This window comes from Felis catus, chromosome F2 (assembly GCF_018350175.1).
Source record: "Felis catus isolate Fca126 chromosome F2, F.catus_Fca126_mat1.0, whole genome shotgun sequence".
NCBI lineage: Eukaryota > Metazoa > Chordata > Mammalia > Carnivora > Felidae > Felis > Felis catus.
Genome location: NC_058385.1, coordinates 38,367,953 through 38,385,202, shown reverse-complemented (window position 1 = coordinate 38,385,202; position 17,250 = coordinate 38,367,953). Strand labels below are relative to the sequence as shown.

Genomic DNA, 17,250 nt, shown 5'->3' with positions numbered 1-17,250 from the left:
TTTGTGAAATATTTAGGCTTTATGGGTTAGACAAATATGAGGCTGAAATGACACTAAGCCAAGATCTGTGCCATGTTAGATGTAAGGCAAGTGTCTGGAATCAAGAACACTACAGCAAGACATGCTTAGACTGGCACGGATCAAAATCAATCAGCATTGGCTATACGTAGAGAAAGGTTTTTTTGTTTTGTTTTTTTGTTTTTCTGTTTTTGAGAGAGACAAAGAGAGCTGGCAGAGAGAGAGAGAGAGAGAGAGAGAGAGACAGAGAGAGAGAGAGAGACAGAGAGAGAGAGAGAGAGAGAGAACCCAAGCAGGCTCCACACTCAGGGTGGAGCCTGATGCAAGAACTCGATCTGGGGACTGGGAGATCATGACCTGAGCTGAAATCAAGAGATGCCTAACTGACTGAGCCACCCAGGCACCTCTAGAGATACCATTTTAAACTGAAAGTATTTGAGGAAAGAAAAGACCTCAGGATAATAGACAGCAATTTGAGAAAAGGGCCTAAGAGAAAGGGAGTTCAGTGATGAGGGGTCCTATTTTTCAGCGTAATCCGGTGTGCCAATCAGAAAACAAGTGAGCCAAGAGATAGGGTGAAAGGATGAGACAGAAATAAAAAGAATCACAAGTGAAGATCGAGGGAAAGAAGGACCATCTTCAGGGAAATCATCTGTTGGTTATGTTTTACTCTTCAACAAGGTAGGTCAGAAGACTGTAAATGGGTCTACAGAGGAAAATAACTTGGAACAGCTATTCAGGTAAAGAACACACGGAGAACAGGAAGCACAGTAAACTGCTAATAAACCTGTATCTCCCTAGTATACCCGCACATACAGATCAACCATTACCCTGCTATCTGAAATAGTTAAAATCATCAGGTGCTCTCATGACTTTAAAGGCATGTAGGGGCACCTGGGCTGCTCAGTCGGTTAAGCGTCTGACTCGGCTCAGGTCATGATCTCACGGTTCAGGAGTTTGAGTCCCATGTCAGGCTCTGTGCTGACAGCTCAGAGCCTGGAGCCTGCTTCAGATTCTGTGTCTCGTCTCTCCTTGTCCCTCCCCCACTTGCATGTGTGCCTATTCTCTCTCTCAAAAATAAATAAACATTAAAAATGTTTTTAAATAATAAATAAATAAAATAAAGGCTTGCAAAAATGTCCCTATATCTGGGATGGATTCAGTGGCATGTAGCTCAGACCCAACTTTAAAATAAAAAGAAAATAACATTTGCCATCTATCATGTGCCAAGCGCTAGTAAAAGATTTATATGTATTATCTCATTTAATCATTCACTCATTCTATATTTGCTGAACACCAAGTGCTGTGTCACCCCTTTCCCAACAATGTTGTAAGCGTTATTAATATGCCCAACTTCCATAGGGGAAAAAAAACGTAACACTAAGTGATTGAGTTATGTGCTCAAGGTCACACAACTGATAAATTACTAACTTGGGCATATTTAATTTTTGTTTGGGAACAGTGGATTTGAATAGTCCCTTTGCCATTCAAATGATTTGTGTTTCTGGGAAAGTTACTTACATTTTTTTCCCTCCTATGTTTCTCATACTGTGAAAGGGGAAAGTGTTAGCACTGTTCTCAAATATGATTTATGACGACTGAAGAATTCTTCAAGGAAAAAAGGGGGGCACTGATAAAATGGAATAGGTGCTATAACTATTATCCATCCCGTAAATAGTCCAAGCATATTTTTCTCATGACAACACCACTGCATGAAGCTCTTTCTCCTTGTATTTTTTTCTTATAAAAACACTGTATGTCTACAGACTTTAGGGATATACAAATACTCAAGATTCTTAACTCCAACACAGAATCTGTTTATGGAGGCCACAGCTTCAAATGAATGCTAATATGATGAATTTGAAACTGAAAGCAATCAGCAACTGTGGAAAATGTAGCATTGGCTATGGTTTACATCTTTTAAAGCATATTTGTTCAATGTCTATGCTCAGCAAAGCACCTTCCCGTAAGTTTCATATTTATATGTGTCCTTGTAAATATTGTAGCTAGACCTGAGCCTCACTTCCAAATACAACCATCTGATATAAATGGGAAACTTTATAAAGACAAACCTCAGAAACAATTAAAAGTTACATGATGATGGTTTGACCAAACTTTCTCCAAAAATAAAATTTAGTGTTTGAAGTCACATGCTAAAAATCTCTTTGATGCGTAGATTGGCTGATGAATAACTGTTTAGGAAGTTATGTCAACAGCACACATGCTCCAAATACATCCACGGGGTGGCTGAAGAAGAGTAAGTAACATACAAAACTCAGCTTCCAACTTTACAGGCATTCCTTGTGTCTTCCAGAATATACAAGAATTGTATTGTTCAAGGCATGTTCCTTGAGTATCATTTTCATGGAGGGCACAGGGAAACTCTCAGAACCCAAACTCCCAGTGAGATGAAAGAAATGTCTCATTTATTTGTGTAGCATAACAGGGACGGCCCTGCCTGTCACTCCTGAGACAAAGAATTTATTCCTCAGCATTTCTTTTTTTCTCAGAGGCAGCATTCTATTATGGGAAGAGCCCTGGGCTTGCAGCTGAAAATCCGGAGTGCAAGTTCAAACTCTCTCACTGCTCTATACTTCAGGCCAGTGGTTCTCCAGGTGTGGTCCCCAGACTTGCATCAATATCACCTGAGAACTTACCAGGAATGCAAATTCTTGGGCTCCCCAACCTACTGAATCAGAAACTCTACAAGTGTGGCCCAGCCCTCTGCCTTTTCACAAATCACCCAGGGACTCTGATGCCCTCTCAAGTCTAAGGGCAATTGCTGAAGCCAAATTAATTCTCCAGAGCGCTGAACAGGAATAATAATACCAGATCTGTCTTCTTCAATGGGCTATTCAATATCAAATTGTTACAAATACTTGATAACATGCAAAATTGCTTTGCAAAAATGCAAATTACTAATAACTGCAAAGAACTGCTTTAGAAATATAACTTTTTGGGAATGCAAACTGGTGCAGCCACTCTGGAAAACAGTATGGAGGTTCCTCAAAAAACTAAAAATAGAACTACCCTACGACCCAGCAATTGCACTACTAGGCATTTATCCAAGGGATACAGATGTGCTGTTTTGAAGGGACACAGGCACTCCCATTTTTATAGCAGCACTATCAACAAAAGCCAAAGTATGGAAAGAGCCCAAATGTCCACTGATGGATGAATGGATAAAGAAGATGTGGTATATATAGACAATGGAGTCTTACTCAGCAATCAAAAAGAATGAAATCTTGCCATTTGCAACTACGTGGATGGAACTGGAGAGTATTATGCTAAGTGAAATTAGTCAGTCAGAGAAAGACAAAAATCATATGACTTCACTCATATAAGGACTTTAAGAAACAAAGCAGCTGAACATAAGGGAAGTGAAGTAAAAAGAATATAAAAACAGGGAGGGGGACAAAACAGAAGAGACTCATAAATATGGAGAACAAACTGAGGGTTACTGGAGGGGTTGTGGGAGGGGAAATGGGCTAAATGGGTAAGGGGAACTAAGGAATCTACTCCTGAAATCACTGTTGCACTAATGCTAACTAATTTGGATGTAAATTTAAAAAAATAAAAAATAAAATTTAAAAAAATAAAAAGAAATAAAAAAAAGAAATACAACTTTTAGCACCACTTCTCAATCTGAAAAGTACAGTTATGATAGTTCAGGGAGTTTAGATTGCTAATGGAGGGTTCTGATCAAGAGTATTACATGGGGCTCCTGGGTGGCGCAGTCGGTTAAGCGTCCGACTTCAGCCAGGTCACGATCTCGCGGTCCGGGAGTTCGAGCCCCGCGTCAGGCTCTGGGCTGATGGCTCAGAGCCTGGAGCCTGTTTCCGATTCTGTGTCTCCCTCTCTCTCTGCCCCTCCCCCATTCATGCTCTGTCTCTCTCTGTCCCAAAAATAAATAAAAACGTTGAAAAAAAAATTAAAAAAAAAAAAGAGTATTACAGAAATCTGAAGTTTTCTGTTACGTCTGCAAATGTTTTATAGACGATATTTTGTTACAAACTTCATATCAAAGACAAATGTCGTGATGCCCCCTGGTGATGATCATTAAAACTTTATCTCAGTTCTATCAGGTCAACTTTCTCTTCAAATAAATGAAATTAACTGTGCTCTTAAGGGAGAGAGGAGTTACAGAAAGATTTTTGCTTAAAAGATTTTTTTTATTTAAAAATATTTAAAATATTAAATATTAAAATTATAAAAATTAAAATATTAAAAAATATTTGTTTCAAGGAACTAAAATACTCAGCAATTTAATTAGCTTACAGCCTAATGGTAGCTTTTCAAGACAGACTTGAAAAGAATTATTCTACTAGTAGTACAAACTATAATGGTGCTTTGGGAAACAGGGAAGGCATCACAGGGCAGAGACAGAGTTGAACTAAGACTTGTAAGATGATAAAAACTTGGTAGCCTTTACCAGGTCAATATTAACAACATCCAATTATTATTAAACTTTCGGAACTGTGTATTTTTGAAAGACAGCTTGGCAATTCCTAAGGAGTACACCTGTTATGATGAGCACCAGGTTTTGTATGGAGGTGTTAAATCACTATACTGTACACCTGGAATTAATGTTACACTGTTAACTAACCGGAATTTAAATAAAAACTTAAAAAAAAAAAAGGAGTAAATGTGCAATTACCATATGATTCAGCAATCCCACTTCTAGGTATATACCCAAAAGAAATGAAAACAGAAAATCAAACAGATATTTGTATGTTCATGATCATAGCAGCATTAGTCTCAAAAGCCAAAAGGTGAAGCAACCCAAGTGCTTCAGATGAATGAATAAACAAAATGTCATGTATACATCCAATGGAATATTATTCAGCCCTAAAAAAGGAAGGAAATTCTGACAAAGGCTATAACATAGATGAACCGTGAAGACATGTTAAAAGTGAAATATGGTCACAGGAAGACAAATTATGGTATGTTTGTATGATGTATATTGTTCTTCAAGGAGGTGGCCAGAGTCGTCAAATGTGTAGACACAGAAAATGGCAGCTATCCGGGGCAGTAGTGTTTAAGGGAAACAAGGTTTTAGTTGGAGATGATAAAACACTTCTGGAGATAGATGATGATGGTTGTACAACATTTTGAGTACATCTAGTGCCACAGAACTAAATACTTAAAAATGGTTAAAATGATCAATTTTGTGTTATGTATATTTTAACACAACAATAACTATATTTTTTCTAAAATAGACTTTATACTTATTTTTCATATTTGAGTCACCTTCGGTACAAACAATTTCTCTAAGGGTAAAAAGCATTGAAATTTCAATTTGGACTTGATCAGAAAAAGGATTTAATAGATCAAAAACTATTTATTGTACACCTTCTGGATTGATGGGCTTCTAATTATTACCTTGCATGTGGAATTATACTTGCTCAGATATAAAATGTGATATCAAAAACTGCCATTTCTTTCCCAAAATTCAAAACTTGTCAAGACCAACTGTTTCTCAGTTCTTTGAAATACGGTAAAGTCAAAATTCATTTATAAATGGGAAAAAAATATTTTTTCATTGTTTATGGCTCAAAAACAACTAACAAAAGTGCCACCTTGGATAAATTACAAAGGATAACAATTTATGCTTTGAAAAGTCATATTTTCAAAAAGTCTGAGGTGACTAAAGCAGTACATAATAACAAAAACCACTTAACCGTAACCAATATATTAAAATATTTATTATAGCAATCAGAGTTCACTTAGTTCAAACAGTTGCATTAGGCAGAGAACACACAGGAAGGAATGGGAGAGAACAGGTTTTGAAATTCTAGAACGAAGCAAATCTTTGAGTCATTTATATAATCCAAGGTTCCAGTTACTACAGGTTTTAAGACTATGCATATTTCTCTAATCTCAATAGCATAAGTGAAGTCATGTTCTAGTTATAATAGAAGTAGGGTCTACTTACTCCTGATGGAAATGTCTGAATAATATTTCCAGCTATGTCTAGGATTCTTAGGTTTTTAAGACGACAAACTCCCTGTGTCAGAAAACAAGAGAGATTTTTAAAAATCTAGTATGTAGAATCATAAATATTTCTTCTAAGTTCAAACTTTATAGGACTGACCATCTTTCCTAATTACCTGATCGGTTCTTCAGTACATCCTCCCTGAGGAGTTACTATGTCCTGGGGTCCCAGATTCTCTAAGGTCTCCATTACCTCTGACCACTCCAGGGCAACATAACATGGTGGCCAAGAGTTAGACTATTTGTAGGCTCAGATCTCCAACACTATGTAACTACAGACAAATTTCTCAATCTCTTTGTACTTCATTTTCTCCATTTGTAAAATGAAAATGGTAATGGAAGCCCTTACTTTGATATGGTTATTGAATGGATTAAATAAGTTACTAATCAGTAAGTGCTTACTGAAAGGCCTTATAGTGAGAGAACTCAGTAAACATACTAAAACTAAAATAGAACCTTAGAGAAACAGAAAAACAGATGTAAAAGGTCTATCAACAATTCCAAAGGCATTTATTTCACATCTACCTTTTGCTTAGCTCTGTGCTCACTCAATCCTTTCCTTATACAAAAAAAAATTAAACTTATTAGTGTCTCTATCTACATGTCCAATGTGACTGAATAGGCATATACATTCACACACATGTGCAGACACACACATAATTTATAATGTACCAGAAAATGATTCATAATTTGCTCATTACCAAAACAAACTAGTATTTTCTAGAATATATTATGTATAATGCAGACCAAAAAGCACAATAATAGACTGAATCAGATTAAATGTACAAAGACATAAATAATCATAGGCATTCTTTACATAATACCTTAGGACAGGACTTACTAGGATTTAAATTTTTAGAATCCAAACTCCTGGGATTAAAAAAATAATTGTAGTAGAGTATTGATGGGAAGTCCAAACTTTTAAGTCAGACAGACATGGATTTGAGCCCTTTCTCTGACCTTTGTAAAGTGTGTTTAAGTCGTCTAACCTCTCTGTTCCTTATTTTAGAGTGGGTAAATAAGAAGAGCAACATACCACAGTTATGAACACTAATAATATAATACTTCATGACCATAATCCTGTTACTACTGTTATTATTTTTCCCTCAAATAAAGGAGTTACACTTCTAACAGATTTACTTTGTAATTTCAGGAAATATTCTTATTTACAGAAATTAGGATTTTTAAGGAACTTAAGAAAAAAATTAATTTTTTTAAGTTTATTTATTCATTTTGAGATAGAGACAGCATGAGTCGAGGAAGGACAGAGAGAGAGGGAGAGAATCTCAAGCAGGCCCTGTGCTCTCAGCACAGAACCCGACGAGGGGCTTGAACTCATGAAACCACAAGATCATGACCGGAGCTGAAACCAAGAGTTGCACACTTAACCAACTGAGCCACCCAGGCACCCCAAGAATAACATTTTTGAAATACACCTATTTAAAGCCTACATCTTACTATATTTTTTTTAAATTTTTTAATGTTTACATTTGAGAGAGAGAGAGAGAGAGAGAGAGAGAGAGAGAGAGAGACACACACACACACACACAGTATGGGCAGGTGAGGGGCAGAGAGAGAGGGAGACATGGAATCCGAAGCAGGCTCCAGGCTCCACGATATCAGCACAGAGCCCAATGCAGGGCTCGAACTCAAGAACTGTGAGACCATGACCTGAGCTGAAGTTGGACACTTAACCGAAAAAGCCACCCAGGTGCCCCATACACCTTGCTATATTTATCACGTTACAGTGTGCACAGAATTTTTAAAGGGAATATTATCATCTTGAGAGAAAAATGAAACAGTAGGAATGGATCTACCTTTTGTATTCCTCAATTTACTGTATGACATGCATTCCCTCCTATCAAATTAATTTTAATTTGCATAAGGAAAGTAAACCCATTGACAGGTTCCCAGCAAGAAACAGTACTCTCAAAATGGGAAATTTGAGGAGAGTTTAATAAAACCACCATGTATAAAAGTTTGGCAAGGTTCTGACAAAGTTCCCCCAAACAGCAGGGAGTTCTTTACTGCCACAGGCCTGAAGAGCCAAGGGAGGTAGTAATGGTCCATATGAGGATCACCTTATACTTACTAACTACAGTCTTCCAGAAAAGTGTGCAGGCAACTTACAACATCCTATCAGGGAGGGTACCAGGGGAATACCATCTGGTACACACTCTCCTCCTCCCTTTCACATCCTACTAGTGGCTATCATTGGCCACATCCAAGAGGAAGTCAGAGGACAAAGAAGCTTACTGATGCCCATGAGGTCAGTCTCCCAGGCACAGAACAGTTTGGAAGAGGATGAAGAGTAGCTGTGTAGGAAAAATGGAAGACAGATAGCACATATTCCAAACCTAAAGTGTACTTACATATTATGCCATACACAGGGTTGCCATATAAATCACAAGAGGTTCACTTAAATAGAAATTTCAGAGAACAATTTTGTTTACTATAAGTACGTCCCATGCAATATTTGGAACATATTTATACTAAAAAATTATTCGTTCCTTATCTGAAATTCAAATTTAAGTGAGCATCCTGCGTCCCTATTTATTAAATTTGGCACCCCTACTATGTGGAATAATCCAAGTTATTACCCTCCTATGTCATAGGTCTTTGGGAACTATGTCTAATTGGAGGGAAAGCAAATGATGGCTTGTATTGAGATGTCCAAATCTATTCCATAGCCACTCCCCATCATGTGGCAATGAGTTCTTACCCATGAAAATTTGGTTCCACATTTTGCTTACCTTTGGCAGAACTTCAATATTGTTCCTGACCAGAAGAAGCTTCTGGAGCTTCTTCAAGAACTTAATCTCTTCAGGTATGCAAATGAGCTGATTGTAGTTAAGGTGAAGTTCAAAAAGATTCTTAAGAAAACAAAGTTCTTTAGGAATGCTGGCTAGCTGGTTATGATTTATACTCAAATATTTAAGGTTTTTTAATCTAAAAAAAAGGATATGAATGATATTCATGAAAATAGGAAAGTCCATTGGGCATACCACTTACCAGAAGTCATGTGTCAATTCATTCTTTTGTAGCTCACCTGAGCCTTACTTTAGTCACAGGTTCACAACTATTACAACAAATACGTTGAGCATAAAAAATCTTTTCTATAATTTAACTTTTAAAGCTATTTTTAATTGGATAACTTACGTTAAAAGTATTTTTTTATGTTTATTTTTGAGAGAGCACAAGCAGGGGAGAAGCGGGGGGCGGTGCGCGGGGAGAGGACACAGGATCTGAAGCAGGCAGGCTCTGCACTGACAGCAGAGAGACTGATGCAGGGCTCAAACTCATGAACGGTGACATCACGACCTGAGCTGAAGTCTGACACTTAACTCACAGAGCCACCCAGGCATCCCTTATGTTAAAAGTATTTTATAAAATCAAAACGTAGATTTAAAAAAGAAACTCCATTTTCACTCTTTGTATGTATACATTGGCTATATTGAAGAGGAAGCCAGAGGACAAAGGAAGACATACACATGCACAAATATACATACACATACATACGTAGACATAAATGGATAGAGGCAGAGATAGAGATACAGGTACAGATTAAATGTCTTGCACCAAACAGATATAAGCACTCTTAGCTGCTATGAAAGATGCAAAGATGAATCAGCCACACATTCTGCCCTTATGTATGTCAGGGTCTAGAAGGAGATATTAGATGGAGCCATAATATGAAGATAGGAAATGCCATCAGACCTGGGGAAAGAGATTAAGGAAATTTGAGTTTCTAATTGCAGATATGGTACATGATGTCTATCACAAGCATTTTGGAAGAACAAACATTTTGAATTTGGCTTTGAATAACAGAACTTGTAAAATCGGGGCAATGGTGGGCACAATAAGCTGAGAAAATACTAATATTTTGAATAAAGGAGAAAGACATTAGTAATGTTGAGCACCAACTATGCACCTATGCATTAAATTTAATCATCAGTACAACCCTAAGGTTGGAATTATTACCCTTAACTTAGAAATAAGGAAAATATGGGGCATCTGGGTGGCTCAGACAGTTAAGCATCCAACTTTGGCTCAGGTCAGATCTCCCGGTTCGTGGGTTCGAGCCCCGCATCAGGCTCTGTGCTGACAGCTCAGAGCTTGGAGCCTGCTTCATATTCTGTCTCCGTCTCTCTCCCTGCCCCTCGCCTGCTTGTACACTATCTTTCTCAAATATAAATAAACATTGAATTTTTTTTTTAATGTTCAAGAGAGGAAATACAAACAAACCTACTAGAACCAAAAGCAGGGTCATAGAATACAAAGTCATTATTGAAAAATCTATTGGATTTCTATACTGTAGCCACAAACAATTGGAAAATAATAGGTCTGAAAACTCCATTTACAGTAACATAAAAACACCTATAAAGTAGTTAGGAATACATTTAACAAAGGATATGAGAGACTTCTACACCAACAACTAACTGTAAATCATGACAGAAAATTTAAGAGAGCTCTAAATAAAAGTAGAGATATGTCTTATTCATATATAAAAAGAAACGATACTGCTAAGATGCCAATTCTCCCCAAATTGATCTACAGTTCAACTCAGCCCAAATAAAAATCTTAAGTTTCTTTGTGTAAAAATTGAAAAATCAATTTTAAAATTTATATGGATATTCAAAGTAACTAGTGTGGCCAAAACTATTATAAAAAAGACAAAGTCAAGGGGAGCCTAGGTGGCTTAGTCAGTTAAGCACCCAACTCTTGATTTCGGCTCAGGTCACAATCCCAGGGTTGTGAGATTGAACTCCACGTTGGGCTCTGCACTGATAGTGTGGATCCTACTTGGGATTCTCTCTCCCCCTCTCTCTCTCTGCACCTCCCCCACTCATGTTCTCTCTTTCTCAAAATAAATAAATAACCAAAAAAATAAAAAAGTTTTAAGAAAAAAATGACTCTGTGTGTCTGTCGCCTGGTTCTCTTATTTTATTTCATAATATATGTCAGCTGTAACTGACTCTTAGTAATGTTTCTTTGAGTTTATAACTGAGATTTCTCTCAGTTTATAACATGATCTCAGGCTTGTGACATCCAGCCCCAAGACCAGCTCCATGCTGGGTGTAGAGCCTGCTTAAGATTCTCTCCCACTCTCTCCCTGTACCCCTCCCCTGCTTGTGGGCTTCTCCAGAGCCCTACTCCCCTCAAAAGGCAGTCTTTCAACAAATGGTGCTAGAACAACTGGATAAACATATGGGGAAAAAATCAACTTTGACTATTGCCCCACAGCACACCAGACATTAATTTGAGATGAATCATAGACCTAAATATAAAAACTAAAACTATAAAGCTTGTAGAAGAAAATATAGGATAATGTGGGAAAAAAAGAAACTTGGACTATTACCCCACACTATGCACAAACATTAATTTGACATGAATCATAGACCTAAATATAAAAACTAAAATTATAAAGCTTGTAGAAGAAAGTATAGGATAATATCTTGATAACTTTGGGGTAGGCAAATATTTCCTTAAAAGGCCACAGAAAGCACTAATCTGAAAATAAAAATATTTATAAATTGGCCTTTATCAAAGTTAAAAATTTCAGTTCTTCTCTAAGTACTGTTAAGAAAATTAAAAGGCAAGCCACATAATAGAAGAAATATCTGCAATACATACACTTATGAAAATACTTGTATCCAGAATACATAAAGAACTCTGTTTTTAAATGTTTATTTATTTTGAGAGAAAGAGTGCATGCATGCGCACAGGAGAGGGACAGAGAGAGGAGAGAGAGAGAGGGTGAGACAGCCAATCCCAAGCAGGTTCTGCACTGTCAGTGCACAGCCCTAGGCAGGCCTCCAACTCACTAACAGTGAGATCATTACCTGAGCCGAAATCAAGAGTAGGACACTTAACCCACTGAGCCACCCAGGCGCCCCTAAAGGACTCTTACAAGTCAAGTTTAAGAAAGAAAAAAACATAATTTTTATACATGGAAAAAATATTTGATACAAGCACTTCACTAAAGAAGATACATAAATGGGCAATGAGAACATGAAAAGGTGCTCAATTGTCATTAGACATTAGGGAAATGCAAACTAAAAATACCCTAAGATGTGACTTCATACCCACTACAATGGTTAACATTTTTAAAACTGCTGGGGATGTAAAATGGTACAACCATTTTGCAAAACAACTGGCAGTTCTTTATAAATTAACATATACACCTACACTCCTACTCTACAACTTTACAACTCTACTCCTAGGAATTGAAATGAAAAGTAAGTTAAACATATGTCTGCAAAAAGACTTGCACAAGAATATTTATAATAGCTTAATTCATTATAGCCCCAAATGGGAAATAATCCAAATGTCTATAAACAGGAGAAAATAATTTGTGGCATAATTCATGCAATGAAATGCTACTGGGGATAAACAAAAAACAACAAACTGCTGACAAATGCAACAATAAGGTGAATCTCAAAAAAACATATGCTCAGCAAAAGACAGACACAAAAGAATATATACTGTATGATTCCATTTCTTTAGTTCCAGAACAAGTAAAACTAATCTGTAGAGGTAGAAATCAGAATAGTAGTTGCTTATGAGAGGTAAGAATTTACTGGAAGTGTAAGAGGAAATTTGTAGGTTGAAGGAAATGTCTGATACCTTACTGGTGTGTATACATTTGTCCAAACTCATTGAATGGAACACTCACTATTTCTGTGTACCGTGGTATTCAGCAGAGAGAAAAGGCCATTAGACCTGATTGCCCAAAGGACATTAATGAACTTTGATAATAATATTCAGTAGAACGAAGAGGGAAAAAACAGAATTTCAAGGGGTTAAGTAGGAAACAAAAGCAATAGACAGATGGTAGTTTAGAGAACTCTGGTTATGGAGAGACCATGAGGGAGGAGAAAAGGCAAGAAGTAGACTTTGTCTTAAGGTCTGCTTAAGGCAAGATAAAGAGGCTGAAAAGAAAGGAATGAAGGGAGTGCAAATTTCTCAGTAAAATAAGGTGCAAAGTCATTTGCAGAGAGGATATAGAGTCAAAAATGGACGACCTAGTGTTAAAAGAGTGAAAATGTGTGGAGTAGGTCCTGTGGAGAAAGGGACAAGGAATTTTCTTCATTAATCATTGTTATAATCACTATTTTAATTGATTCTACTCTGAATTAATATTATGGCAGCTGGCTTTTCATTTTGTCATTATTTCAAGGCACTAAGCTGGGCTCAGAGGCTACTGTAAATTAGTCGTCACTCATTGGTTGAAAAAGAGCAGAAGAGAAAACAAGGAATGGCTATGTTGCCATTTCCAGGAGCAGGGAGACCTTCCCTACTCTTCCAAGAGAAAACCACAAGAGGTACACTTGCAGCTTCTCCCTGCCCTCTTCCTCTCCAGTGGGCCAAAGAATAATTTCACTGACTGGCAAGTTTGGAGGAAGAACTGAGCCTACTGGTTTCGTCTCTTCCTTTCTCACTCTTTCTTTCAGAGACATTCTGTTCCCAGGATGCCCCACGTTCCCGTTTTCCTTCTGTGGTTGTGCCACTCTGCCCATATAGAGTCGTTTAGGGGCAAAGCTCTAACCTGTCCAGGTTCTGCTCCAAGTCCATAAACCATTACTCTGTAGTTTATGCAAGCCAACAAACAGAACGTTCCCCCTCCCAGGTTCTAAACAAATTGAGAAGTGAGACACGAGATTCAGAACGAAGGTAATCACACATCAGCATAGAGCTTCCATAAACATTCTCAGGCTTCCTACCAGCCCTCCACTGAATTAACCACACCCATCCAGTCACAGCCTTTCCTCCTAAGGCAGCTGCTTACTTGGTGGCAGAGTAAAAAGAGGATGCTGAGCCATGTATGCTCAATGCTTTTCCCAAATTCACCACTAAGTCAATCTTCTGCCTTTAAAAAGGAATGAATGGGAGGAACAGAAGGGAAAATAAAAATAACAACCAATAATAAGAAAAGTTGGCATCCACGGAGCAATTTACTAAGTCCCAGGCTCAACCCTAAATATTTTTGGTTAATTAGAATATTTAACTGTCAAGACTACCTTATGAACAGGCACTATTATTGTTCTCCTGTTTCAGTTGCAGACATGGGAAGGCGAAGAAACTTTCCCAAGGTCAGAAAATGGAAATACTGCTTGAGGAGGTGACCAATCAGCTTACATAAAGGACACAGCCAGAATGCAGACAATCCAGAATTAACTATAAAATAGCATCGACCTATATATTTTGTAACCCTACTTTCTTCAGTAAAAGCTTTCATTTCATTGCAGTTTCTAACATATCGCTATAGATTTATATAGTTCTTTGAATATTACGCTTAGTACTCCAAACAGAGCTAAGCTGAATTGTGAAACCATAATATGTTATAGCTGCAAAGGTTCTGAAGTTCATCTGCTCAAAATTTTTCCTTTAGAGGTAAGAAAGCTAAGGTGCAGTTAAATTACTCGCCCAAAGTCATAAGGCTAGTTGCACAAAGATATGACCTAGTCCACCAGATCTTCCCTTTTTTCACTGTATCATTGATACACAAACCCACTGAGAAGCTGAATAAATGAAGGAGCAAACGGACAGCTATTGGCATTTTCACCATTATAAATATTCCTTTTCTTCATAAAGTAGAACACTTAAAACTTTTTTCTAGTTACTCTGACTAGAAACATTACTTTCTCTGTGAAAATCTCTCTGGGAAGCATAATATATTGGCTAGAGGTATAGACAAGTGAATTGGAATAGACTTTAGGGGCTGCAAAAATCCCTTTGTTAAAGACTGTTCATAGTTTTGTATCCTTCAAAAATCTGGATGCTCTTATGTTGTAACACATCTGTTTCTATTCAACAGGCAATAAAGAGAATCTCCAAAGTCAAGTAAACTCAAGTAGGGTTTTTTTCTCCATCTGTCGGAGGAAAAGCCCAAGAGAGCATTTTGCCTGCAGAAGGACAGGGCCCTCAGCTGGCTCCAGAAAGCCACTGTAACGGCAGCCCATCTGTGCAGATGTGCAGGATAAGATGTGCAGCATTTTGTTGCTGTTAATGATAATAAAATGTGGGGGTTTTTTAATGAAAATGATTATCTTGATTTTCAACACCTTGCTTTTCTATTACCTTTTCTATCAAGCTGAAAATGTTTTCCAATACTTACATGAAGTAAAATTTCATGTCCCCAGTCCCATATCAGGGCAGACTCCAAGAACCCCAGAGTTAGGAAATCAATATTACAATCAACTTTAGAACTTTAATGTTTCGAACCCTCACCCTTACACCAAGACCACCAAGTTATGCTATTTCTCATTTCCCTCAAGTGTTCAAAGAATCACCTGCTTAAAATTAGCTTAAAATTTTAATCACCTGCTTAAAATTAAAACCCCACAAGGACTTGAGGCCACTGAGGCACAACAGATGACCAGGGTGGGGCTGGGGAAGGGCTGTTTAACCAAGTCTCACTATAAACAAAATTACCTGCTGATTTCTTGAGGAATCCATGCCAGCTCATTGTTGTTCAGATTAAGCAGAATCAAATTCTGTAAGCCATCTGTCAGAAAATCATTTTAATCACGTTAGCCATCTCTTACAAAATAACTTGCAGCCACTTTTCAATATACTGTTGTTTTCCTTCTGGTTTCTTGCCTTGGCTAAGGCTCTGGGGTTCCTGGTGACAGATACCCTCTTAAACTAGCTTCAGCTAAAAAGGGGGAAATTTATCACATCTTCATCCATTCATCCGTTGCTGGGCAACTGGGCTCTTCCCGTACTTTGGCTATTATTGATAGCACCGCTACAAACATTGGGGTGCGCATGCCCCTTAGAAACAGCACCCCTGTATCCTTTGGAGAAATAAAGGTTATGCTTTAGTTTCAACTCACAAGGGTTGTCCTATAAATGCTTGTTGAGTGAATGAATCATTCCAAAGGTTCCTCCTTACAGGCCACACTCACCCACCCATCAGCAAGACTTGGGGAGAGCAGTCAAATGGGGGGGAGGGGGTGCCACCCCCTACCCCTTCTCCCCACAGCAGTCTGGCTGCAGACCCCGAGTCGCACGGGTAGTGCGCAGAGCAGCCTCCCAGACCTCCGGCTACCGTGCAGGCACGTGTGCGCACTCACGCGGGCACGCACGCGTCCCTTGTCTCTCCGCACATGCGCACGCCCGTCGGGCCGGTACTATGCCCCCCCTCCCCCCGCAGCCCCGCCGCTGCACGTGACCGCCGGGAGGCGGCCCAGGGTGGTGCTCTCTTTGGGGCCGAGCCCGTGAACCTGCCCGGTGAGGAGGACCGGAAATGGGCGTACCGTGTGCACAAGTGCCCCCAGAGCTCCAGGGGCCCCGTGTCCTTGAAGCGGGGACACGTCGACGTGCGCTAGCACGTGGTGGGAGTACTCCCGGATATTCTTGGCCCCGGGCCGGAAGGGGCTGACGCATTCTCTGTCGCATTTCCTGGGGGCTGCGTCCTCCTCGGCCACCAGCCTCTCTGCACGGAGCTCAAGGCCAGATGGACGGACTGGGGGCCTTCGCACTTATCCTCCTTGCCGGCTTGTTGAACCGACAGCATTGCGTGTCCACGCAGCGTATCAGGCGCACCTCCCCGGCGCAGAATTCTGAGATGGCGCTGTCCTGCAGGCCGGCCAGTGGGAAAACTTCCAGGTGTGCAGCTTGCCAGCCTCTCCTTGAGGCCCATCTCCCCAGGCAGCACCACCAGGCCCTTGAACTCTACATCTGTGACTCCAGATGTGGTGCACGGTGGCTCCAGGTACGTCTCCGCGGTAAGCTTCTCCCTTTTGAGCTTGGCTTTGAACTTCCCTGAGAACCAGGCCATGGCTGTTCCTGCCTCCCAATACACTGGGCCCTCAGCCCTCGGGATGGGGGGGGGGTATATCATATTAATATAAATATATGTATATATATACATAATCTATATGGAGTGCTATGTAATTATAGGCTCATATAGATATGTTGGGCTGTGTATGTATATACATAGGCCTTTGGTTGCTCTTGGTAATCACAGAAATGATCATGCCAGGGTTTCTTGGGCTTCTCATGCTTCTTCTGAACCACTGAACCAGGTTGTGATGTCCAAAGACACCATACCACGCTGTAGGCTAATGCTGTCTTTCCCAGGAGCTGCTCAAAGTCTGGGGGGATATACTCTCCGGGAGTCTCTGCAGAATGTAGAGTTTTATTTCTCATTACAGCTTCTCTCAGCTTCACATTCATATTGTCTCTTTCTACTCCTTTCTTTGCCCCGTTCCCCAGGCTTTTCTTTTGAAC

General features: G+C 39.1%; 1 protein-coding gene across 4 annotated transcripts in view; it reads right to left on the bottom strand.

Annotated features, from left to right (window-relative positions):
- Nucleotides 1–17,250, bottom strand: part of LRRC69 (leucine rich repeat containing 69) — a 79,665-nt gene that overhangs the window by 46,047 nt on the left and 16,368 nt on the right. For 3 of the 4 annotated variants that reach the window (XM_003999963.5, XM_045050140.1, XM_045050141.1), the window contains 3 exons: nt 15,448–15,520; nt 8,766–8,961; nt 5,954–6,025 (listed from right to left, as the gene is read on the bottom strand). In XM_003999963.5, coding sequence (XP_004000012.1) covers nt 5,954–6,025; nt 8,766–8,961; nt 15,448–15,520 — 341 coding nt within the window. Of the gene's footprint in view, nt 1–5,953; nt 6,026–8,765; nt 8,962–15,447; nt 15,521–16,274; nt 16,517–17,250 lie in introns of those variants that run through there. The other variant, XM_023248689.2, reaches the window with a different exon arrangement.